We start from the raw sequence: 19,311 nt of genomic DNA on the forward strand, positions 1-19,311 counted from the left end.
CACAGGTTAATATAATATATTATATGATGCAAACTCAGAGTTCATCTCTAAATATCAATTTCTTTATGGAGAAAATAAACAAGACTGTGATCATGATGACAATTAATATGAATTATTGATTTGAAAAGATTCTATGAACAGAAGTGTAAAAATGGTAAATCTCTTACAACATTTTAATGCAAAGCAGAATGTACAGCCATTATAATGTTACAATGTTTATATAATCATACAAATAGTGAAGGATATCTACCTACAAACAGACAATATCAATAACATAAATGTCACTCTTCTTATTTTCACGCAGGTTTGTTCTGCTGATCGTGAACAGAGTCTTTCGCTGCTGTTTGAAAGAGTCACACAAACACGTGATGTTAAAAGACGAGGGCTTCATCCTCTGAACAGGGTCCTGAGAACAGAACCACGTGATCCACAGCGATCTCTCCGCTCATGGACCGACCGCTCTCGGCCTCAAAGATGATCTGGAGGAACAAGAATCATTTACATTCATGATTACACATTAATAGATCATAACCAGTGATCTGGTCCAGGCAATTAGACCATCATCCAATCAGTTCAGTTTCATTTATTCCTCATCGCATATTCTGATGCTACTGGCTCAAATATTACACACTATTTAAAGAACTTTTAGAATTTTAATTGCAATTTATTTGCTTTACAGTTTGGAATTTTATATCGGAATATTTTCAAACTGTAAGGGAAATAAATTCTATATAGATTTGAAATATTTCCAAACTGTGAAGCAAATAAATTCTATATAGATTTGGAAAATATTTCCAAATTGTGAAGCAAATCAATTCTATATAGATTTAAAATATTTCCAAACCGTGAAACAAATCAATTCTATATAGATTTAAAATATTTCCAAATTGTGAAGCAAATCAATTCTATACAAATTTGGAATCTTTTCAAACTGTGAAACAAATCAATTCTATATAGATTTGAAATATTTCCAAATTGTGAAGCAAATCAATTCTATATAGAATTTGGAATATTTTCAAACTGCGAAACAAATCAATTCTATATAGATTTGGAATATTTCCAACATGTGAAGCAAATCAATTCTATATAGATTTGAAATATTTCCATATTGTGAAGCAAATCAATTCTATATAGATTTAAAATATTTCCAAACCGTGAAACAAATCAATTCTATATAGAAACAAATTGTGAAGCAAATTCTATATAATCTTTTCAAACTGAAACAAATTTCTATATAGATTTGAAATATTTCCAAATTGTGAAGCAAATCAATTCTATATAAATTTGGAATATTTCAAACTGCGAAACAAATCAATTCTATATAGATTTGGAATATTTCCAAACTGTGAAGCAAATCAATTCTATATAGATTTGAAATATTTCCATATTGTGAAGCAAATCAATTCTATATAGATTTAAAATATTTCCAAACTGTGAAGCAAATCAATTCTGTATAAATTTGGAATATTTTCAAACTGCGAAACAAATCAATTCTATATAGATTTGAAATATTTCCAAACTGTGAAGCAAATTAATTCTATATAGATTTAAAATATTTCCAAACTGTGAAGCAAATAAATTCTATATAGATTTGGAATATTTCCAAACTGTGAAGCAAATTAATTCTATATAGATTTGGAATATTTCCAAACTGTGAAACAAATCAATTCTATATAGATTTGAAATATTTCCAAACTGTGAAGCAAATAAATTCTATATAGATTTGAAATATTTCCAAACTGTGAAGCAAATAATTCTATATAGATTTAAAATATTACCAAACTGTGAAGCAAATAAATTCTATATAGATTTGGAATATTTCCAAACTGTGAAACAAATCAATTCTATATAGATTTGAAATATTTCCAAACTGTGAAGCAAATAAATTCTATATAGATTTGGAATATTTCAAACTGTGAAGCAAATAAATTCTATATAGATTTGGAATATTTCCAAACTGTGAAGCAAATAAATTCTATATAGATTTGAAATATTTCCAAACTGTGAAGCAAATTAATTCTATATAGATTTGGAATATTTCCAAACTGTGAAGCAAATAAATTCTATATAGATTTAAAATATTTCCAAACTGTGAAGCAAATAAATTCTATATAGATTTGGAATATTTTCAAACTGCGAAACAAATAAATTCTATATAGATTTGAAATATTTCCAAACTGCGAAACAAATAAATTCTATATAAATTTGTAATATTTTCAAACTGCGAAACAAATAAATTCTATATAGATTTGAAATATTTCCAAACTGTGAAGCAAATAAATTCTATATAAATTTGGAATATTTCCAAACTGCGAAACAAATCAATTCTATATAGATTTGAAATATTTCCAAACTGTGAAGCAAATAAATTCTATATAAATTTGGAATATTTTCTTACTGTGAAGCAATATTTGTGATGCAGGCAAATTCTATTGAAATTCTTTTGATAGTGTGTAGTATTTGAGCAACTACTGAAGCTTGTTTCCGCCACAGAATAAAAAAATAAAAAAGGTAATTGCGACTTTTTATCTCACAATTCTGATGTTATTTCCAAGTTTATATCTCACAACTCAGAAGTCAGAATTGTGCGATTATGTTTTATTCCGTGGCAGAAACACGCTTCCACACAGATCTCACATGCGCTCCTCACCGCCTCTGGAGCGCTCTCTGTCCAGGTGATGGTGATCTTCTCTGACTGCCAGCTGTGGTTGTGAGTTTGTCGCCTCTCCCAGATGGGAAGCGCACTGTTGTCCAGCATCACTCGTAAGACGCCCATGTGCTGCCCCACAATGCGGTAATCAAACGTGAGGCAGAAGGTGCTCTGCCGCGTGTAATCGTCCAGAAGAAGCTTTATCCTCGCCTGCTCCTTCCTGTTGCCCACAGGGCCGTCCAGCGCCAAGTAATATTCTCTTCCTAAAGAGACAACGAGAAAGAGCCCAGTTACTCTTTTGCAGTAATAATATTTTATTTTATTGGGATTAAATATGGAAAAGGTTTATATATTCAGCTGTCACATGAATCTCATAGCTGTTGGTAGAAGAGGAAACTACAACTTCTGTTCTTTTGCCCAGTGAACACAATCATGAAGTCGCACCGTTTACATGATACTTGATAGTCCAGTCCAGATCATCCTCATGGTCCTGCACCCACTCACACGCTCCACGATCAAAGTTACAGTCCGTCAGGAATCCTGCTCAAATAAAACACACAAAGCACTTAGTAAAATCCTCTGAATGTTGAAAAGACAAATGTCTCTGTGTGCAATCTGAAAGAGTTTGCTTACTTTCCTTCAGCGGCGCTGCCTGGATCTCCTTCGGCTCTGATTCTGGACCATAAACAGGCACAAATTCATCTGGAACTATAAACGGAAAAAGAGACAGGTCATGAAAAGCATTTCCAAACAGAAAAAGATCCAAACGCTGTTCCAAAAACAGTCAACAGGGGGCATTAAAACAGAAAACTGACATTAATCAAAAATATTCCTCATTTAAATAATAATATATGCGCAGAATAAAGGGGCGGGGCCTGGTTGAGTTAGTTAGTAGTGTGTTGAAACTGGCGGTTATGGTAAGGGGCGGGACATTTCCCAAACACCAATCACAACACACTGCTCCAGCCGACCAATCAGAGCACAGAAGGAGGGGCTTCATAGAGACAGGAACTAAACAGAGCGTTACTGACAGACTGGGAAGAGAGGAGCTGCAACAATGGAGAATATGAGGAAACAAGACGGATCTTGTTCACTTTCAGACTGAAACGCTCGTATTCAGCCCGGCTAATTGCTAGAAAGATGATGAAAGACAGTCAAACAGCTGTTCTGCAGCGCTAATCAAAGGCTTTAGGTCTTTCCGACCGTTCCTCCCTCTGGGAATGTGCGCTGGGAAGACGTGGATTTTTCTCCCTTGAGCTCATGTGTGTCTCGGGCCTGTCTCCTCCTGCCTTATCTCGAACATTATCATGGACGGAGGGGATTCTGTACAGGTTTATGTCTTGTTGAGAGATTTAGAGAGTATACCAGACACTGCGTGTTTGTTGAAGAGCACCTATAACGCCTCTTTCTCAAGATGTAATATCAGTCTCTGGTGTCTCCTGAATGTGTCTGTGAAGTTTCAGCTCAAAATCCCCCACAGATCATTTATTATAGCTTGTCAAATTTGCCGTTTTTGTGTGTGTCCCTTTAAATGCAAATGAGCTGCTGCTCCCGCCCCCTTTCCAGAAGAGGGCGGAGCTTTAACAGCTCAACAACAACAAAGCTGGAGAATCTCACGCAGCCAAAAGAACGACAGTGTTCAGCCTTACATTGTTCAAACCGGTACACCGTTGTCGCTTGCGAGAACAAAATAGCGGCGCTGTGGGTGGAAACATGCAGATTAAGGGGCGGTAATATTATAATAAGATCCCCTTCCTACATCACAATGGAAGAGAAATCTGAACGGCTCGTTTTTTCACATGCTTGCAGAGAAAGGCTTGCCAAAACAAAGCTGTCCCCTTTAAAAGGTGTTATTGCTCATGTGTGACAGCGTGATGATCACTCCTCTTCTAGAGCCATTCATCAACAGTCTGTAAACAGAGTTTAGAGGCGTGTTTTGGGTCAATCACACTGCATTTGTGTTGCATGCGAACCAAGCAGCAACCTCCCCCAGTTTCTCGTGAAGCCAATACGGAAGTGACTGCAATTCATCGACTGGCCGCTAGGGCTCCAAAAGAGAGCAGAATCTCATTGAGTCCCATGTTAAAATGCCCAACTTTACAGCAGAAAAAAACATGTTTACAGCCTGGTACAAACTGTGGTTTTGGTCTATACTGCTAATTTTGCCCTTCATGACAAATTTTTTATAACTCATCCGTTTAAATTATATTAAACCTTAAAGTTGTGCATAATTAAGGGCGTGGTCACTTGAGTGACGGGTTGAGCCATCACTTTACCTCAGCTAATTCCAGCCGCTGAATTTGGCATCTCTGCCGTGTTTGTGCTTTTTTCGGGATTATTTTATACAATTCTCAAGTAAAATGGGTTGCTGTGTGGTTATATGTTCGAGACAGATGTGCGTCTGTGCACACATGCGGGAGATAAACAGAACACACGTTGTTGGATCGTCTTGGCATTGGCTAAAAGTTTTGTTCGTGAGATTTACTATGATAATGGCACCACAAACTCCGACAGCACTGCTTGGATATTATAACTAAAACTGCTGCACTATTTTAGACGCAGGCTTATTTGTTTGTGAGATATATATGATCGTGTACAGTTTTCCAACATAAACTGCTCAGATGACATAATTCGTTCAGAAGAAATGTGATGCAAATAATGAACAATATATCAATATTTCATGGATTTAACACTTTCGTGAACAAAAAGTTTTTGTTTTCCAGTGGACACTTTTCATGGATATTTTACCCAAATGTGACGGATTGGATTCATCTCACGATCGCTATTTCATTATACAGATATGAGGTCTTGTTTTGATTTTGTTGTTTTGTTGTTATTTGCACACCCGACACAAATTACAATATTACTGTTGCTGAGCATCTATATCGTAAAACAGACAATGTAGATAGTAAACCTTTCTAACGATATAACTTATCTTTATTAATATTTTAGATAGTATCTAAAAATTTATTTAATAAAATTTTATTTAAAAATGTAATAAAATGAATTAAATAAATGACCTGTATATTTAGTAAAAATATATAAAATAAAAATAATAAAATAAAATAAATCAATTTAATTTAATAAAGTACAATTTAATAAAAAACATTAAACATTTAATCAAATAAATTTAATAAAATAAAAAAATCAATAAAATAAATAATTTTAATAAAATAAAATGCAATTTAAAAAAATAATAAAATAAAAGGAATAAAGAGCTATATATATATATATATATATATATATGTATAAAATTTAAATGTTTATATCGCCTCTTTGTCCATTTTTAGTTATCCGGGAGTTATTGTAAGATTTATTGTTATTTAAAATTTATTATAAAGGGAATACCTTTAGTTTTCATATTCAAAACAGTTATTATCATTAAATAAAACTATATTGCTATTATTTGACAAGGAAACATTTCTCATTTTGTATGTATTCGTGGAATGGGAGGTTTGCTCGTAGTCTCCGTGTCTGTACATGTTCTACATCCGTACACAGACGTGACTCTCGGCTCAATCCTGCTCTGAAAACAGACCTGCCTGTCTTTGTAAAAATACTAGAGCTGAATGATTTCTGAAGGATCATGTGACACTGAAGACTGGAGTAATGATGCTGAAAATTCAGCTTTGATCACAGGAATAAATTACACTTTACTATATATTCACATAGAAAACAGCTGATTTACACTGGAATAATATTTCACTATTTTACAGTATATTTGATATAGTAAAAGCAGCAGTGGTGAGCAGAAGAGACTCATTAATAATCTCCCTGACTCCGGCGGTGTGTAATATTAGCGCACTCAGCAGCATGTCGGCAGTAACGGAGGAGTATTTTTAGTGAGAGCCGAGGATCACTCACAGAAAACATCTCCTCTGGCGTTCAGCTCCTCACCCTCCAGCTGGTTTCCCGTGTCATCCTCCTCTTCCTCCTCCTCTTCCTCCTCATCGTAAAACTTCTCCTCCTCTGGAACGGCCGGTGTGTCCTCCGGAGGGCCGATGTAGACCTCGCCCTCATAGTCGAAGGGCTGCAGGTGGAGTCGAGGAGAGTCGGTCACCGCAGGCTCTGGGATGGTGTTGTCAAACCTGCCGCCCAGAATACGAGTCTTGGACGGGGCGTCGGGAATAACTGCAGGAGCAGACAGAAGAAGTGATGAAATGCATGAGGAAACTGGAATGAAATCCTGTATGCTGATGTCCAGTGATGGAGCCTGATTCATGCAATCGCAGCATTACTGCATTAATCACACAACGTGCTTTACATGTATGCAGGAGACTTTTCCATGCTAAGTGGATTTCCAAGCGTGTGCTGTGCATGAAGCCATTCACAAAGATCCAAATGGAGTTGCATGGAAACACTTTACATTAAATTTTCATTTGTTAACATTAGATAAGTAAATGAGTGAACATTAGAGCTGGACGATTCAGCTAAAAATGTATATCTCGATTTTTTTTCCAGATTTTGATGATATTTGATATTTACATTTACATTATAGCAGAATGTGAATTTGTGTGTGTGTGTGTGTGTGTGTATATATATATATATATATGTAGTAAAAATACTTAAAAAAAGATTAATTATTTTATTAAAATACAATTTAGTTTTAAAAAATGTACTACAATAAAAAAAATAAAAATAATTAAATAAAAATAATTAATAAAATAAACATATATTGCATTTGCTCTTGAAAAATTAAAAAAAGTGATTTTTCATTTTTTTTGTAAAAAAATAATAAAGACAGTGAACACATAATATAAAAATCTGAAATACAGAAATATTATTAAATTAAGTGCAGTTGTCATACAAAAAGTTGTGGTTGTTGCAACTATATATATATATATATATATATATATATATATATATATATATATAAATAAAAAATAAAAATAAATAAATTAAATTGATTAAATTGATAAATAAATCAATTTAATAAAATAATAAAATAAATTTAATTTAAAAAATGTAAAAAAATTAATTTAATAAATGAGCTGTATATATATATATATATATATATATATATATATATATATATATATATATATATATATATTATTATTATTAAATGTTTATACTGTATATAAATACATTATATACATGTATAATAAATACAAATACATATAATATTTAGGGAAGGGTTTATAACACAAAACATTGCAAAGCTAAATGTGGCACAATAATCATTTTATCTTGATTATTTTGTTTTCATAAACACTGGAAGCCAAAATGGTAATTTAAAACAAAAATCAGTGAATCCCCTACAGCCCTAGTTTATGCATAACTAATGTTGACAAATTGTAAAGTGTTTCCAGTATCAGGTGAAGCGTTACAGCAGAAGTTCCTCTAACCGCTGATGTTCTGCATGTGGTTTGGATCAGAAAGATCAGAAGTTAGAGGAAGCTTCTTTATGCATGTACAGCATTTCCTCTGCATCTCTGGACGCTCTCACCGTTGAGAAACGCATCCGCATTTCCTTTATCACCTTCCCAGGATCTGTGATAAAAAGGCTTGACTACAAAAACACAGAGGATCAAATGATGTTGCTCAGAGGTCAAAGGTCAGGAGACTTATGTCTTGTTTATCCTAAAAATTCATCTATGTATTTCGATTTAAGAATGTTTAGATATTCGTGCTGGAAAACAAGACAGAAATACTGAAGAAAAACATCATTTAATTTTCCGTGTGGGAATGTTTTCTTCTCTTACCTGAACAATCAAATCCACTGCCTCGGAAACCCTGCTTGCATTTACACTTGTAGGATCCGTGAGTGTTGATGCACTCGGCGTGACGACTGCACTTATGAGTGTCGGACACACATTCATTTATATCTGGAAAATCACATTAGTGCATTTCAAAGCATGAATCGATCAATCAAAGTATTTTTTTGCATTTCAGGAGAGCAACTTTCTGTTAAGCATATGAAAGTTATTCAACAGAACATGAACCGTCTTGATTCTGGAAGCATTTTATTCATTTTCTCCTATAATGCCCCTTTCACAAGATGTAATGTCAGTCTCTGGTGTCTCAAAGATTGTGTGTGTGAAGTTTCAGCTCAAAATCCCCCACAGATCATTTATTATAGCTTGTCAAATATTTGCCCCTATTTGGGCGTGAGCAAAAACACGGCGATTTTGTGTGTCCCTTTAAATGCAAATGAGCTGCTGCTCCCGCCCCCTTTCCAGAAGAGGGCGGAGCTTTAACAGCTCAACAACAACAAAGCTGGAGAATCTCACGCAGCCAACATAAGGATTACCCTAACCCTATATATATATATATATATATATATATATACATATACTGTATATATAGTAAAAATAAATAAAATAAAAATAATAAATCAAAATAAATAAAAATTTATTTAATAAAATAAAATGTAATTTAATTTAAAAATGTAATAAAATTAATTAAATAAATGAGCTGTATATATAGTAAAAATGTATAAAATAAAGTTAATTAATTAAAATAAATCAATTTAATTTAATAAAGTACAATTTAATTAAAAAGAAACATTAAACATTTAATCAAATAAATTTAATCAAATAAAAAAATCAATAAAATAAATCATTTTAATAAAATAAAAGATAAAATAAAAAAATAATAAAATAAATTGAATAAAGAGCTATATATATATATATATATATATATATATATATATATATATATATATATATATATATATATATATATATATATGTTTGTACTGTATATAAATATAGTATATACATGTAAAATACATAAAAATAAATTAAATTAAAATCATATTCAGGGAAGGGTTTATAACACAAACTATAACGAAAGTATCACTGCAAAGCTGAATGTGGCACAATAATCATTTTATTTTGATTATTTTGGTTTCATAAACAATATGTTAATAAATGAACATTTATTAATAAGTTTAATAAATAATAATTACACAATAAACATTTTTTAAATTACTTATTAATAAATGTTCACCTTTTGATTATTATTGTTTCCTCTAGTAATTATGTGTCTGATTTTTAATTTCCAAAATATTTTGGGTTCATATAGTAATATATATAGTAATTTTTAAACAATAGTTGAGTTTAATAAAACTGGCCAGCATGTTGGACAAACATTTAACCCAACCGCTGGGTTTGTCCATATTTAACCCAACTTGGGTTGTTTTTAGCCCAACATTTTTCAGACAGTGTTCATTTCTTACCAACACAGTCATATTTCCCATTGATGTATTTGAGATCGTAACCCTCCTGGCACTTGCAGTAGTAGCTTCCGAATGTGTTGATGCACTGCCGGTTGAACGGACATTGGTTTTTCCCAGTTGCACATTCATCAATGTCTAAAGAACAAAAAGAGGGAAACAACAAGAGTTCATGTAACATCTGAACTGCTTTCCTTGTTTCAAAGTCTCACACCTCCATGATTTCTCCTTGTTAATGCCATAGAAGAACCATTTTTGGTTCCCCAAAGAACCTTTCAACAATAGCCATTTTTTTCTTAACATTTTAATAATCTAAAGAACCGTTTTACACTATAAAGAACTTTTCTTCATGGAACCATCAATGCCAGTAAAGGAATGAGTGTTTCTCACCCACACAGGTCTTTCCATCAGATCCCAGCTGAAGGCCGGGAGACGGGCAGAGACAGCGGACCTCGGCCTGGACCTCCTCACAGCCGTACTGACAGTGAGCCAGAGAACACGTCCTCGAGTCTGCGGCACCAAACACACTTTAGATGTTTAGATGTTTTAGCTCTATTTAGTGTTTTTAATCAAAATTGTTTAAAAATTGTGTTTCAAGTCGCCATTGGGGTGATCAGTGTTCCCTTCGGTCAGGTAAGTTTCCTTGATTTTATGGAGTAAATTATATGTATTTGTTTTGATGTATAAAGTTAATATGATCTTTTGAGTTTGTGCAATAAACTGATAAACAAGTTACTGTACGCAAACTTAAATTTCATGGAAAAATAAGAAAGTGTTGCATTAATAATTTTAAACTTAATTTTAACTTCAAAACTATAAACTATGATTGCTTTTGGGTTACTGGAACTTATTTATTATGTTTTCTGAAAGCACAGACCAACTTTAAATGTTAAGTTGATAAAACACTTTTTTTTTTTAATATAAATTGAGTAAACAAACAACAAAAAAGTCCTGAAGCTGGCTGCTCTAAAGTTTTACATTTTCTCAACTTCTGTTTTGTTACATTGTTGTTTAAAACAATTCATTAAAGGAAGAATTCATAAGCATGAGTTAATAATGACAAAACTTAATTTTTTTTGGATGGACTTCATTTAAACATTTGAATATATTGTTTTTGGTCCTTTTATGAAGTAAATAATGACAAAATTAAATTTTTGGGGTTGAACACTTAAACATTTAAATAGATTGGTATTTTTTTTGGACTTTTAAGAACATAAAAATGAGTAAATGATGACAAAACTTTCGTTTTTTGGGTGAACTTTATTTAAACATTTGAATATATTGTTTTTTGGTCCTTTTAGGAACATAAAAATGAGTTGATGACTAAACTTATTTTGAGTGAATTATTGATTATTGATTGACTTATTTTAAGTGAATTATTGATTGAGTGAATGTTTGAATATACTGAAGTACGGTCACTCACTTGCACAGGACCCATCAGGCATCAACATGTATCCATTTAAGCAGTAGCACATATAGCTGCCGAAAGTGTTCATGCACCGATGTTCACAGGGTCGAGGCTTCAGACCGCACTCATTCAGATCTGAACCAGGAGAAAGAAACAGATCATTAATGTAATCATTAACTACAGTATACTCCTCATTCAATCTCACAGTGCAATGACTGACCACTGTCAATGAGATGAATGAATCAACAGTAGTATTAGCCATCATTTTATTTACATTTTTCATATTGTTTTTAAACATTTGTTTGAAAACGTTTTCAAAATGTTTTTTTTTTTTTTTTCAAATCAATACCTGCAGCACACTTAAGTTGTATACAGTGCATACTGTTCGGTATAGTAAGATTTATCCTATTATGAACAAATTAAACACAATATTCAATGTCACACACAGTCGGGCTGATTATTTGCTTAAATTAGTCTCAAATAAGACTTAAATTATGAAACACTAAGTCGAAATAATGACGCAAAAAGTCAAAATATGAATTAAAAAGTTTAAATTATGACATACTAAGTTGAAATAATGTCAGAAAGTCAATTAGTCGAAATAATGACAAAATGTCAAAATAATGACTTAAAAAGTCAAAATTCTGACTTATAAAGTTGAACTCATGACTTAAAAAGTCAATTATGACATCAAAATAATGACAAAAATCATAATTATGACATAAGTCGAAATAATAATGCAAAAAGTCATCATTATGACATTAAGTCGAAATAATGACGCAAAGTCAACATTTGAATTAAAAAGTTGATCTTTGACTTAAAAAGTCAAAATTATGACATACTAAGTTAAAATAATGCCAAAAAGTCAATTAGTCGAAATAATGACATAAAAAGTCAATTATGACATAAGTCAAAATTCTGACTTATAAAGTTGAACTTATGACTTAAAAAGTCAATTATGACATCAAAATAATGACATACTGTAAAATCATGACATACTAAGTCCAAAAAATGACATAAAAAGTGGGAATTCTGACTTAAAAAGTCAAAATTATGACATACTAAGTTGAAATAATGACAGAAATCATACTCATGACACTAAGTCGAAATAATGACGCAAAAAGTCAAAATATGAATTAAAAAGTTAAAATTATGACATACTAAGTTGAAATAATGTCAAAAAGTCAATTAGTTGAAATAATGACATAAAATGTCAAAATAATGACTTAAAAAGTCAAAATTCTGACTTATAAAGTTGAACTTATGACTTAAAAAGTCAATTATGACATCAAAATAATGACAAAAATCATAATTATGACATAATAAGTCGAAATGACGCAAAGTCAACATTTGAATTAAAAAGTTGAACTTCTGACTTAAAAAGTCAAAATTATGCCATACTAAGTTAAAATAATGACAAAAAGTCAATTAGTCGAAATAATGACATAAAAAGTAAATTATGACATAAATCAAAATTCTGACTTATAAAGTTGAACTTCTGACTTAAAAAGTCAGTTATGACATCAAAATAATGACATACTGTAAAAATCATATGACATACTAAGTCCAAAAAATGACATAAAAAGTGGGAATTCTGACTTAAAAAGTCAAAATTATGACATACTAAGTTGAAATAATGACAGAAATCATACTCATGACACTAAGTCAAAATAATGACAGTAAATTATGACATGAATCGAAATTATGACATTAAAAAGTCGAAACTGTCTTTAAAAGTTGAAGACTTAATTTCAACAAAAATCTAAATTATGACAGTCATAATTTTGAGATAAAAAGTCCAAATTATGACAAAGTAATAATTTTGGCTCATAATTATTATAATTTTGATATTTTCACAGATTTTTAATTACATTCGATGAGTTAAACAGCTCGTAAACATACTATATCACTAGAAAAAAATGTAAATATCTTGTGAAACAGGAAATCATTTAAGACAGTTCTCTTCATATAGAACCTTTCTGGCATAAAGTTTCTTCAAAACTGAGTTGCGAACCCTAGAGTTCTATACGGAATCTCTTTTTCTAGCAGAATGTGTTCTTGAACAAACCTTGACTGCACGTCTTTCCAGAGTATCCGGGGAAGCACTTGCATTTGTTGGGGCCGACACACTCGCCGTGTTTGCATCCCAGGTCACACTGAGCTGGTAAAACATTCAGCAGCAGAGACGTATTACTAAAGGAAACAGCTGAGGTCAAATCCGTTCACCAAACCACACACGTCTGGAAACCAAAGCCAAGACTTCCCCTCATACTTCAGTGTGGTTTAAAAGCACCAAACCACAGAAAGAATGAGTGTACGGATGGAATATTTTCCCAGTGTTTCCATGTTTTACATTCAGCTGAAAAATTCCCCATCACAGACACTTGCATTCTTGTGACTAAATTAAAAAAGATGTTAATGTGGACTCGTTCACCTTCACAGTGTCCTTTACTGTTCTTCTTCCATCCATAGCAACACTCGAGTCTGCTGCCGTACCGGCACACGCCTGCCAGACTCCTCGCCGGGATCTGCCGCCTTTCTCTTTCAGGAAAACAGCAGGAACGGGTCAGTTTTTCACAAAGACGAGATTTAATAATGTTACAAGACAGAAACACTGAGGAAGAACATCAGAAGATGACAGATTTGAAGGTGAAGGTGTTCTCTATGGTGGCCTGTGAGGTCTGACCCTCCTGGGCTAATTGTAGCTGTAAAAGACAGACATGACGAGGGATTTTGATCCGGGGGGATTTGAACAGACAGGATGCAGGAACCTCTTGCATCTCCTCAGCGTTTATGGCTCTTTAAGCGTTTAACAGATGCCTCTAACAGGAACAGCTAAAATCTCCTTCACCGCATTTCCGCTATAATTAAACCCTGAACTATTCATGGCAATCACACATCAGCAGATGGACCAGAGGAGCGTGTTGATCTCCAACAGGTTTACAGTAAGGTTTTGGCTTTGAGATTTTGCAGTTAAACAGGTGTTAAAAGAGTTAACATTGAACTGAATTGAGCTGAATACTGATACTGCTATCTGCTTCACAAATGATGAAATTGAATTTGTTTTATAATTAACACTGTTATTTTCCTGTTCTCTTATAGTGAATCTGTATTATATAAAGCGCAAATAAATAAATGTGATTTGACTCACAGAACCCATGAATCTTTGAGATCATTTGTATGCAAATGTACTACTAAAATAAAAATAAGGTAACACTTTATTTTACAGTGACTTTGTTACACATTACATGTAGATACTGTAATAATAAGTTTATAAAATATAGCTGCAGGCAGCAATTAAGGGGTCAAGCACAACAGAAGCAAACAAGGAAGCTCGCAGCAGACCAACAATGTCATAATGGACTATGATAGTAACTGAGATAAAGACACTGTATGTCAATTTTGAAGTCAATCAGACCAACAGTACTGTAGTTAGAGCCAATTTCATTTTTTGTTCAATTATAGCACCACCAAGTGGTGCAGTCCCACCTCTTTTTTTTGTGTCCTCAGAGTGCCTCTACACATAAGCATGCCAAATTTGGTGAATTTTGTTTAGGAGTTATAGACATTTATATGTATGAACACATAAAAGAATTACCCACACCTGATTTATATTAAATTTTTTTGACACTTACTATAAAATTTTGACATTTGGCCATTAGCGTATAGTCAACAACCTATGTTTCCGATTTTCCTACAGTGGTTTCGTCTCGATTGGACTAACGGTTTCGAAGATATTTGCGAATGTTGTTTAAACGTTAAATCACAACGTTCCACTAACCATAAGGCGAAACCTAGCATGTTTGGTATCATTGGACTTGGCAAGGATTCAGGAATCCACGAATATGACTCCCGTCAACCTCATCCAAAGTTATAAGCAAGTAAATAATTTTTTTCACCACTAGGTGGTGCTGGTCCGAAACTTCTCAGACTTCTTCAGGGCATTGTGCCGATGACCCATACAGACATTCATATTGATACACTAATGTGTTCATAAAATACAGCATCAAAATGGCTGACACCCAAAATGAGAAATTCCGCACTGCAGAACACGAGATCCAGATCCAACTCCTCCAACTTTACATATCCCTAAATATACCCGTCTCCACCCCCTGAATCTAAATCCTCCCGTCTGCACCCCCTGGATCTGGATCCAACTCCTCCCACTTTACATAACCCTAAACATACCCGTCTCCACCCCCTGGATCTGGATCCAACTCCTCCCACTTTACATATCCCTAAACATACCCGTCTCCACCCCCTGAATCTAAATCCTCCCATCTCCACCCCCTGGATCTAGATCCAACTCCTCCCTTAACCTGCCTGTCTCCACCCCCTGGATCTAGATCCAACTCCTCCCACTTTACATAACCCTAAACATACCCGTCTCCACCCCCTGGATCTGGATCCAACTCCTCCCACTTTACATATCCCTAAACATACCCGTCTCCACCCCCTGAATCTAAATCCTCCCGTTTCCACCCCCTGGATCTAGATCCAACTCCTCCCTTAACCTGCCTGTCTCCACCCCCTGAATCTAAATCCTCCCGTCTCCACCCCCTGGATCCAACTCCTCCCACTTTACATATCCCTAAACATACCCATCTCCACCCCCTGGATCTGGATCCAACTCCTCCCACTTTACATATCCCTAAACATACCCGTCTCCACCCCCTGAATCTAAATCCTCCCGTCTCCACCCCCTGGATCTGGATCCAACTCCTCCCACTTTACATATCCCTAAACATACCCGTCTCCACCCCCTGGATCTGGATCCAACTCCTCCCACTTTACATATACATACCCGTCTCCACCCCCTGAATCTAAATCCTCCCGTCTCCACCCCCTGGATCTAGATCCAACTCCTCCCACTTTACATAACCCTAAACATACCCGTCTCCACCCCCTGGATCTGGATCCAACTCCTCCCACTTTACATAACCCTAAATGTACCCGTCTCCACCCCCTGGATCTAAACCCTCCCGTCTCCACCCCCTGGATCTAAGCCCTCCCGTCTCCACCCCCTGGATCTGGATCCAACTCCTCCCACTTTACATATCCCTAAACATACACCGTCTCCACCCCCTGGATCTGGATCCAACTCCTCCCACTTTACATATCCCTAAACATACACCATCTCCACCCCCTGGATCTAAACCCTCCCGTCTCCACCCCCTGGATCTAGATCCAACTCCTCCCTAAACATACCCGTCTCCACCCCTAAAATACAGCATCAAAATGGCTGACACCCAAAATTAGAAATTCCGCACTGCAGAACACGAGATCCAGATCCAACTCCTCCAACTTTACATATCCCTAAATATACCCGTCTCCACCCCCTGAATCTAAATCCTCCCGTCTCCACCCCCTGGATCTGGATCCAACTCCTCCCACTTTACATAACCCTAAATTTACCCGTCTCCACCCCCTGGATCTAAACCCTCCCGTCTCCACCCCCTGGATCTAAGCCCTCCCATCTCCACCCCCTGGATCTGGATCCAACTCCTCCCACTTTACATATCCCTAAACATACACCATCTCCACCCCCTGGATCTGGATCCAACTCCTCCCACTTTACATATCCCAAAATTTACCCGTCTCCACCCCCTGGATCTCTTGTTCTGTGACTGATATGGAAAAATTCGACTCGGCATGCCGCTCCAAATCAAACGAGACCAATTTTGTGATTTTTTGGCAAACTGTTCAGAAGTTATAAGCAAAAATAGCCATTTTTCGTATCTCCGGACCAGTAGGTGGCACTGTGCTGAAACACAGCATGTAGCCTCAGGTCATGCCTACCCTACCAAGTTTGGTCTGAATATGATAAAGCGTTGTGGAGATACAGCCTTACGTCTATTTTCGCAAGCACTGTGTAAAATTTTTTCGCGCATTTTCAAAAATGGTGTGACAAATCGACTTGAATTCCATAACTTTTTGTCGGCATTGTCTGAAGATGATCTAGTTACATTTTCGTGAAAATCATGAAATTTCCTGCAAGCGGTTCAATGGGTGCCATAGACTTCCAGAGCGGAAGATTGGCCCCTAATTATGCATAATTACATGCGAAAACCCCTAAAACACACCCTAATCCTAACCCTATGGTAAATTATTTTTACTCAGTACTTAAATGTATAATTACACTGTAACACTGACACCTAAAATAACGTGTAACCAATAATAACTTTAAGCAAATATACCCATTCAAATTTTACATTTGTTCTTTTTCTGGACCAAAAAACAGACCAAAAATTATACTGATGACTCATCCTGCACGATACAAATTTTTGTCCAATCAAATGCTCTCTAGAATAAGCAGGCCCCTCCCCCTAATAATGCACCTGAAAGCAACAAAAAGGCAACTAAAACCTGTAAAACTAGAAACTTTTTCATATAAACATGGTAGCAACATGTACACAAGTAGCTTTTCCACAAGCTGAGGTAAATACCAATATATACACACAAATACAAAACAACACTAATACTAAAATAATGCAATAAACATTCATTTAACAACATAAGAGCCTAAGATTCACTGCTCCAGATGCTTCTCGTGTTGGTCTCTAAATTTGGTGTGGCTCCAGAGGGACGGAGTGAATGTGTGAACGGACTGAAATAATCTGCTCGTGAGAACAGGTGGCCGACGCTTCGTTACAGCCAAAATTAGCAGATCAGCAGAGACAGCTTCACAAACCAACACCACTGTTTACTCACAGACTTACTCACAGCCTCAACACTGTTATTGAAGATATATTCATGCTTGTGCATCATTTAATAGTGACTTGATTTGATAATTAACAGACGTTTGCTGTACTCGGAATTTTAGCCTCGGAAAATTCTTCACCCTTTATTATTATAGATTTTGTAGTCATAATTGTGCCTGGAGTTGATTGTTTTATTTGTGATAATAATGCAATGAAATGTGCCATAATTTTTGTCCAGATTGTCATGCAAAGAAATTATGAACAGGAGAGAACCAACCAAATATTAATAACTGATTATGTTGTAGTCAGTGTCTTTTTTGCATAATAAAATAATTTTGTCAGATAAATACATTAACTAAGTTTCGTGTTTTATTCTTCCCTCACATTTAACATATTAAAAAATTATTTTCCTCATATTTTGAACTTGTCAGGTCATTAAAAACAAATATCATCACTTTTGGCCACTACTGTAGGTGTAAAATATATTCGAGTATCAAAATAAATGCACATCATGCTCTTAATATGGTTCAAAATGAATGAAAAATAAAATAAAAAAAGCTGCATTTGTCACAAATCTTTATGCACATTAATACTGTCGCCTCTGTAATCTCATGAAAAGGTATATTAAAGAAGATCTCAGATGTTTCCAGCAGTAATGTCACAGAAGAATCTCTCAAACTAAAGTCAGAGATCTTGAGCTGAAGAGAACTTCTCTGAGCATTTTTCTCCACAACTTTCACCAGGTCACTTACCTGTAATCTGCAGTTCCCGAGGAAAAGTAAAGCAGGAATGACAGAGCGCTGATCCATGTCAAATGATTCATGTTTAAAATCAACCCTCTTTATTTCTGCACTCTTCTTTTCTCTTCTGTTTGCTTTTCCTTGTAGTTTGATTCCAGCAAGAGTCCAGGATAAAGTCTCTCTCTCTCTCTCTCTCTCTTTCCTCTCGTCTTGTTGAAATTCCAGATGTCATGTAGTTGAGTGACGGAAGGGCTGGAAGTGTTTTGTGGGGGTGTTCCAGACGTCTTCTCCCTGAAACTCAATCCATGACGTCCAGATTGATGGTGTCCCGTCGAACAACTCACTTCACGGTCCAGGAGAAAGAAAAGCTGCTTTGAGGGAAATTCAGAATGAGGGAATAGACTCTTTTCATTCATCGATGTGAATTTAAACTGAACAGGAAGTTAAATTTACTTGATTGCAATTTAGAGGAATTAAACACAGTCACAATACAGGGTCATTTCACTAGTAAATTCATAGAACATACCAATTAAAAAATATATAGACATATTTGTACATACAAATACAAAAAAAAAAAAAATATATATATATATATATATATATATATATATATATATATATATATATATATA

General features: G+C 34.7%; 1 protein-coding gene across 3 annotated transcripts; it reads right to left on the reverse strand.

The window, feature by feature from the left end:
• Window positions 1–146: 146 nt before the first annotated feature.
• egfl6 (EGF-like-domain, multiple 6) lies at window positions 147–18,892 on the reverse strand. 3 transcript variants are annotated; one of them, XM_048194842.1, is made up of 13 exons: window positions 18,692–18,892; window positions 13,673–13,779; window positions 13,307–13,399; window positions 11,254–11,373; window positions 10,221–10,340; window positions 9,834–9,968; window positions 8,356–8,478; window positions 8,100–8,162; window positions 6,548–6,781; window positions 3,284–3,358; window positions 3,095–3,190; window positions 2,651–2,913; window positions 147–479 (listed from the first exon to the last, which is right to left on the reverse strand). In XM_048194842.1, the coding sequence occupies exons 1-13, from the start codon at window positions 18,760–18,762 to the stop codon at window positions 372–374; spliced, it is 1,608 nt and encodes a 535-aa protein (XP_048050799.1). In that variant the 5' UTR covers window positions 18,763–18,892; the 3' UTR covers window positions 147–371. The 3 variants fall into 3 exon arrangements, with proteins under 3 accessions (XP_048050799.1, XP_048050798.1, XP_048050800.1); XM_048194841.1 differs by having other exon boundaries at window positions 6,515–6,781; window positions 18,692–18,891; XM_048194843.1 differs by lacking the exon at window positions 8,100–8,162 and having other exon boundaries at window positions 6,515–6,781.
• Window positions 18,893–19,311: the final 419 nt, after the last annotated feature.

Source organism: Megalobrama amblycephala, linkage group LG6 (assembly GCF_018812025.1).
Source record: "Megalobrama amblycephala isolate DHTTF-2021 linkage group LG6, ASM1881202v1, whole genome shotgun sequence".
Classification (NCBI taxonomy): Eukaryota; Metazoa; Chordata; class Actinopteri; order Cypriniformes; family Xenocyprididae; genus Megalobrama; species Megalobrama amblycephala.

Coding starts and splice junctions, on each gene's coding strand:
- egfl6 (XM_048194841.1), bottom strand. CDS start 18,762: ATGAATCATTTGACATGGATCAGCGCTCTGTCATTCCTGCTTTACTTT. Junction 13,780..18,691: donor TCGGGAACTGCAGATTACAG/GTAAGTGACCTG, acceptor TTTTCCTGAAAG/AGAAAGGCGGCAGATCCCGG. Junction 9,969..10,220: donor TGATGGAAAGACCTGTGTGG/GTGAGAAACACT, acceptor TTTGTTCTTTAG/ACATTGATGAATGTGCAACT.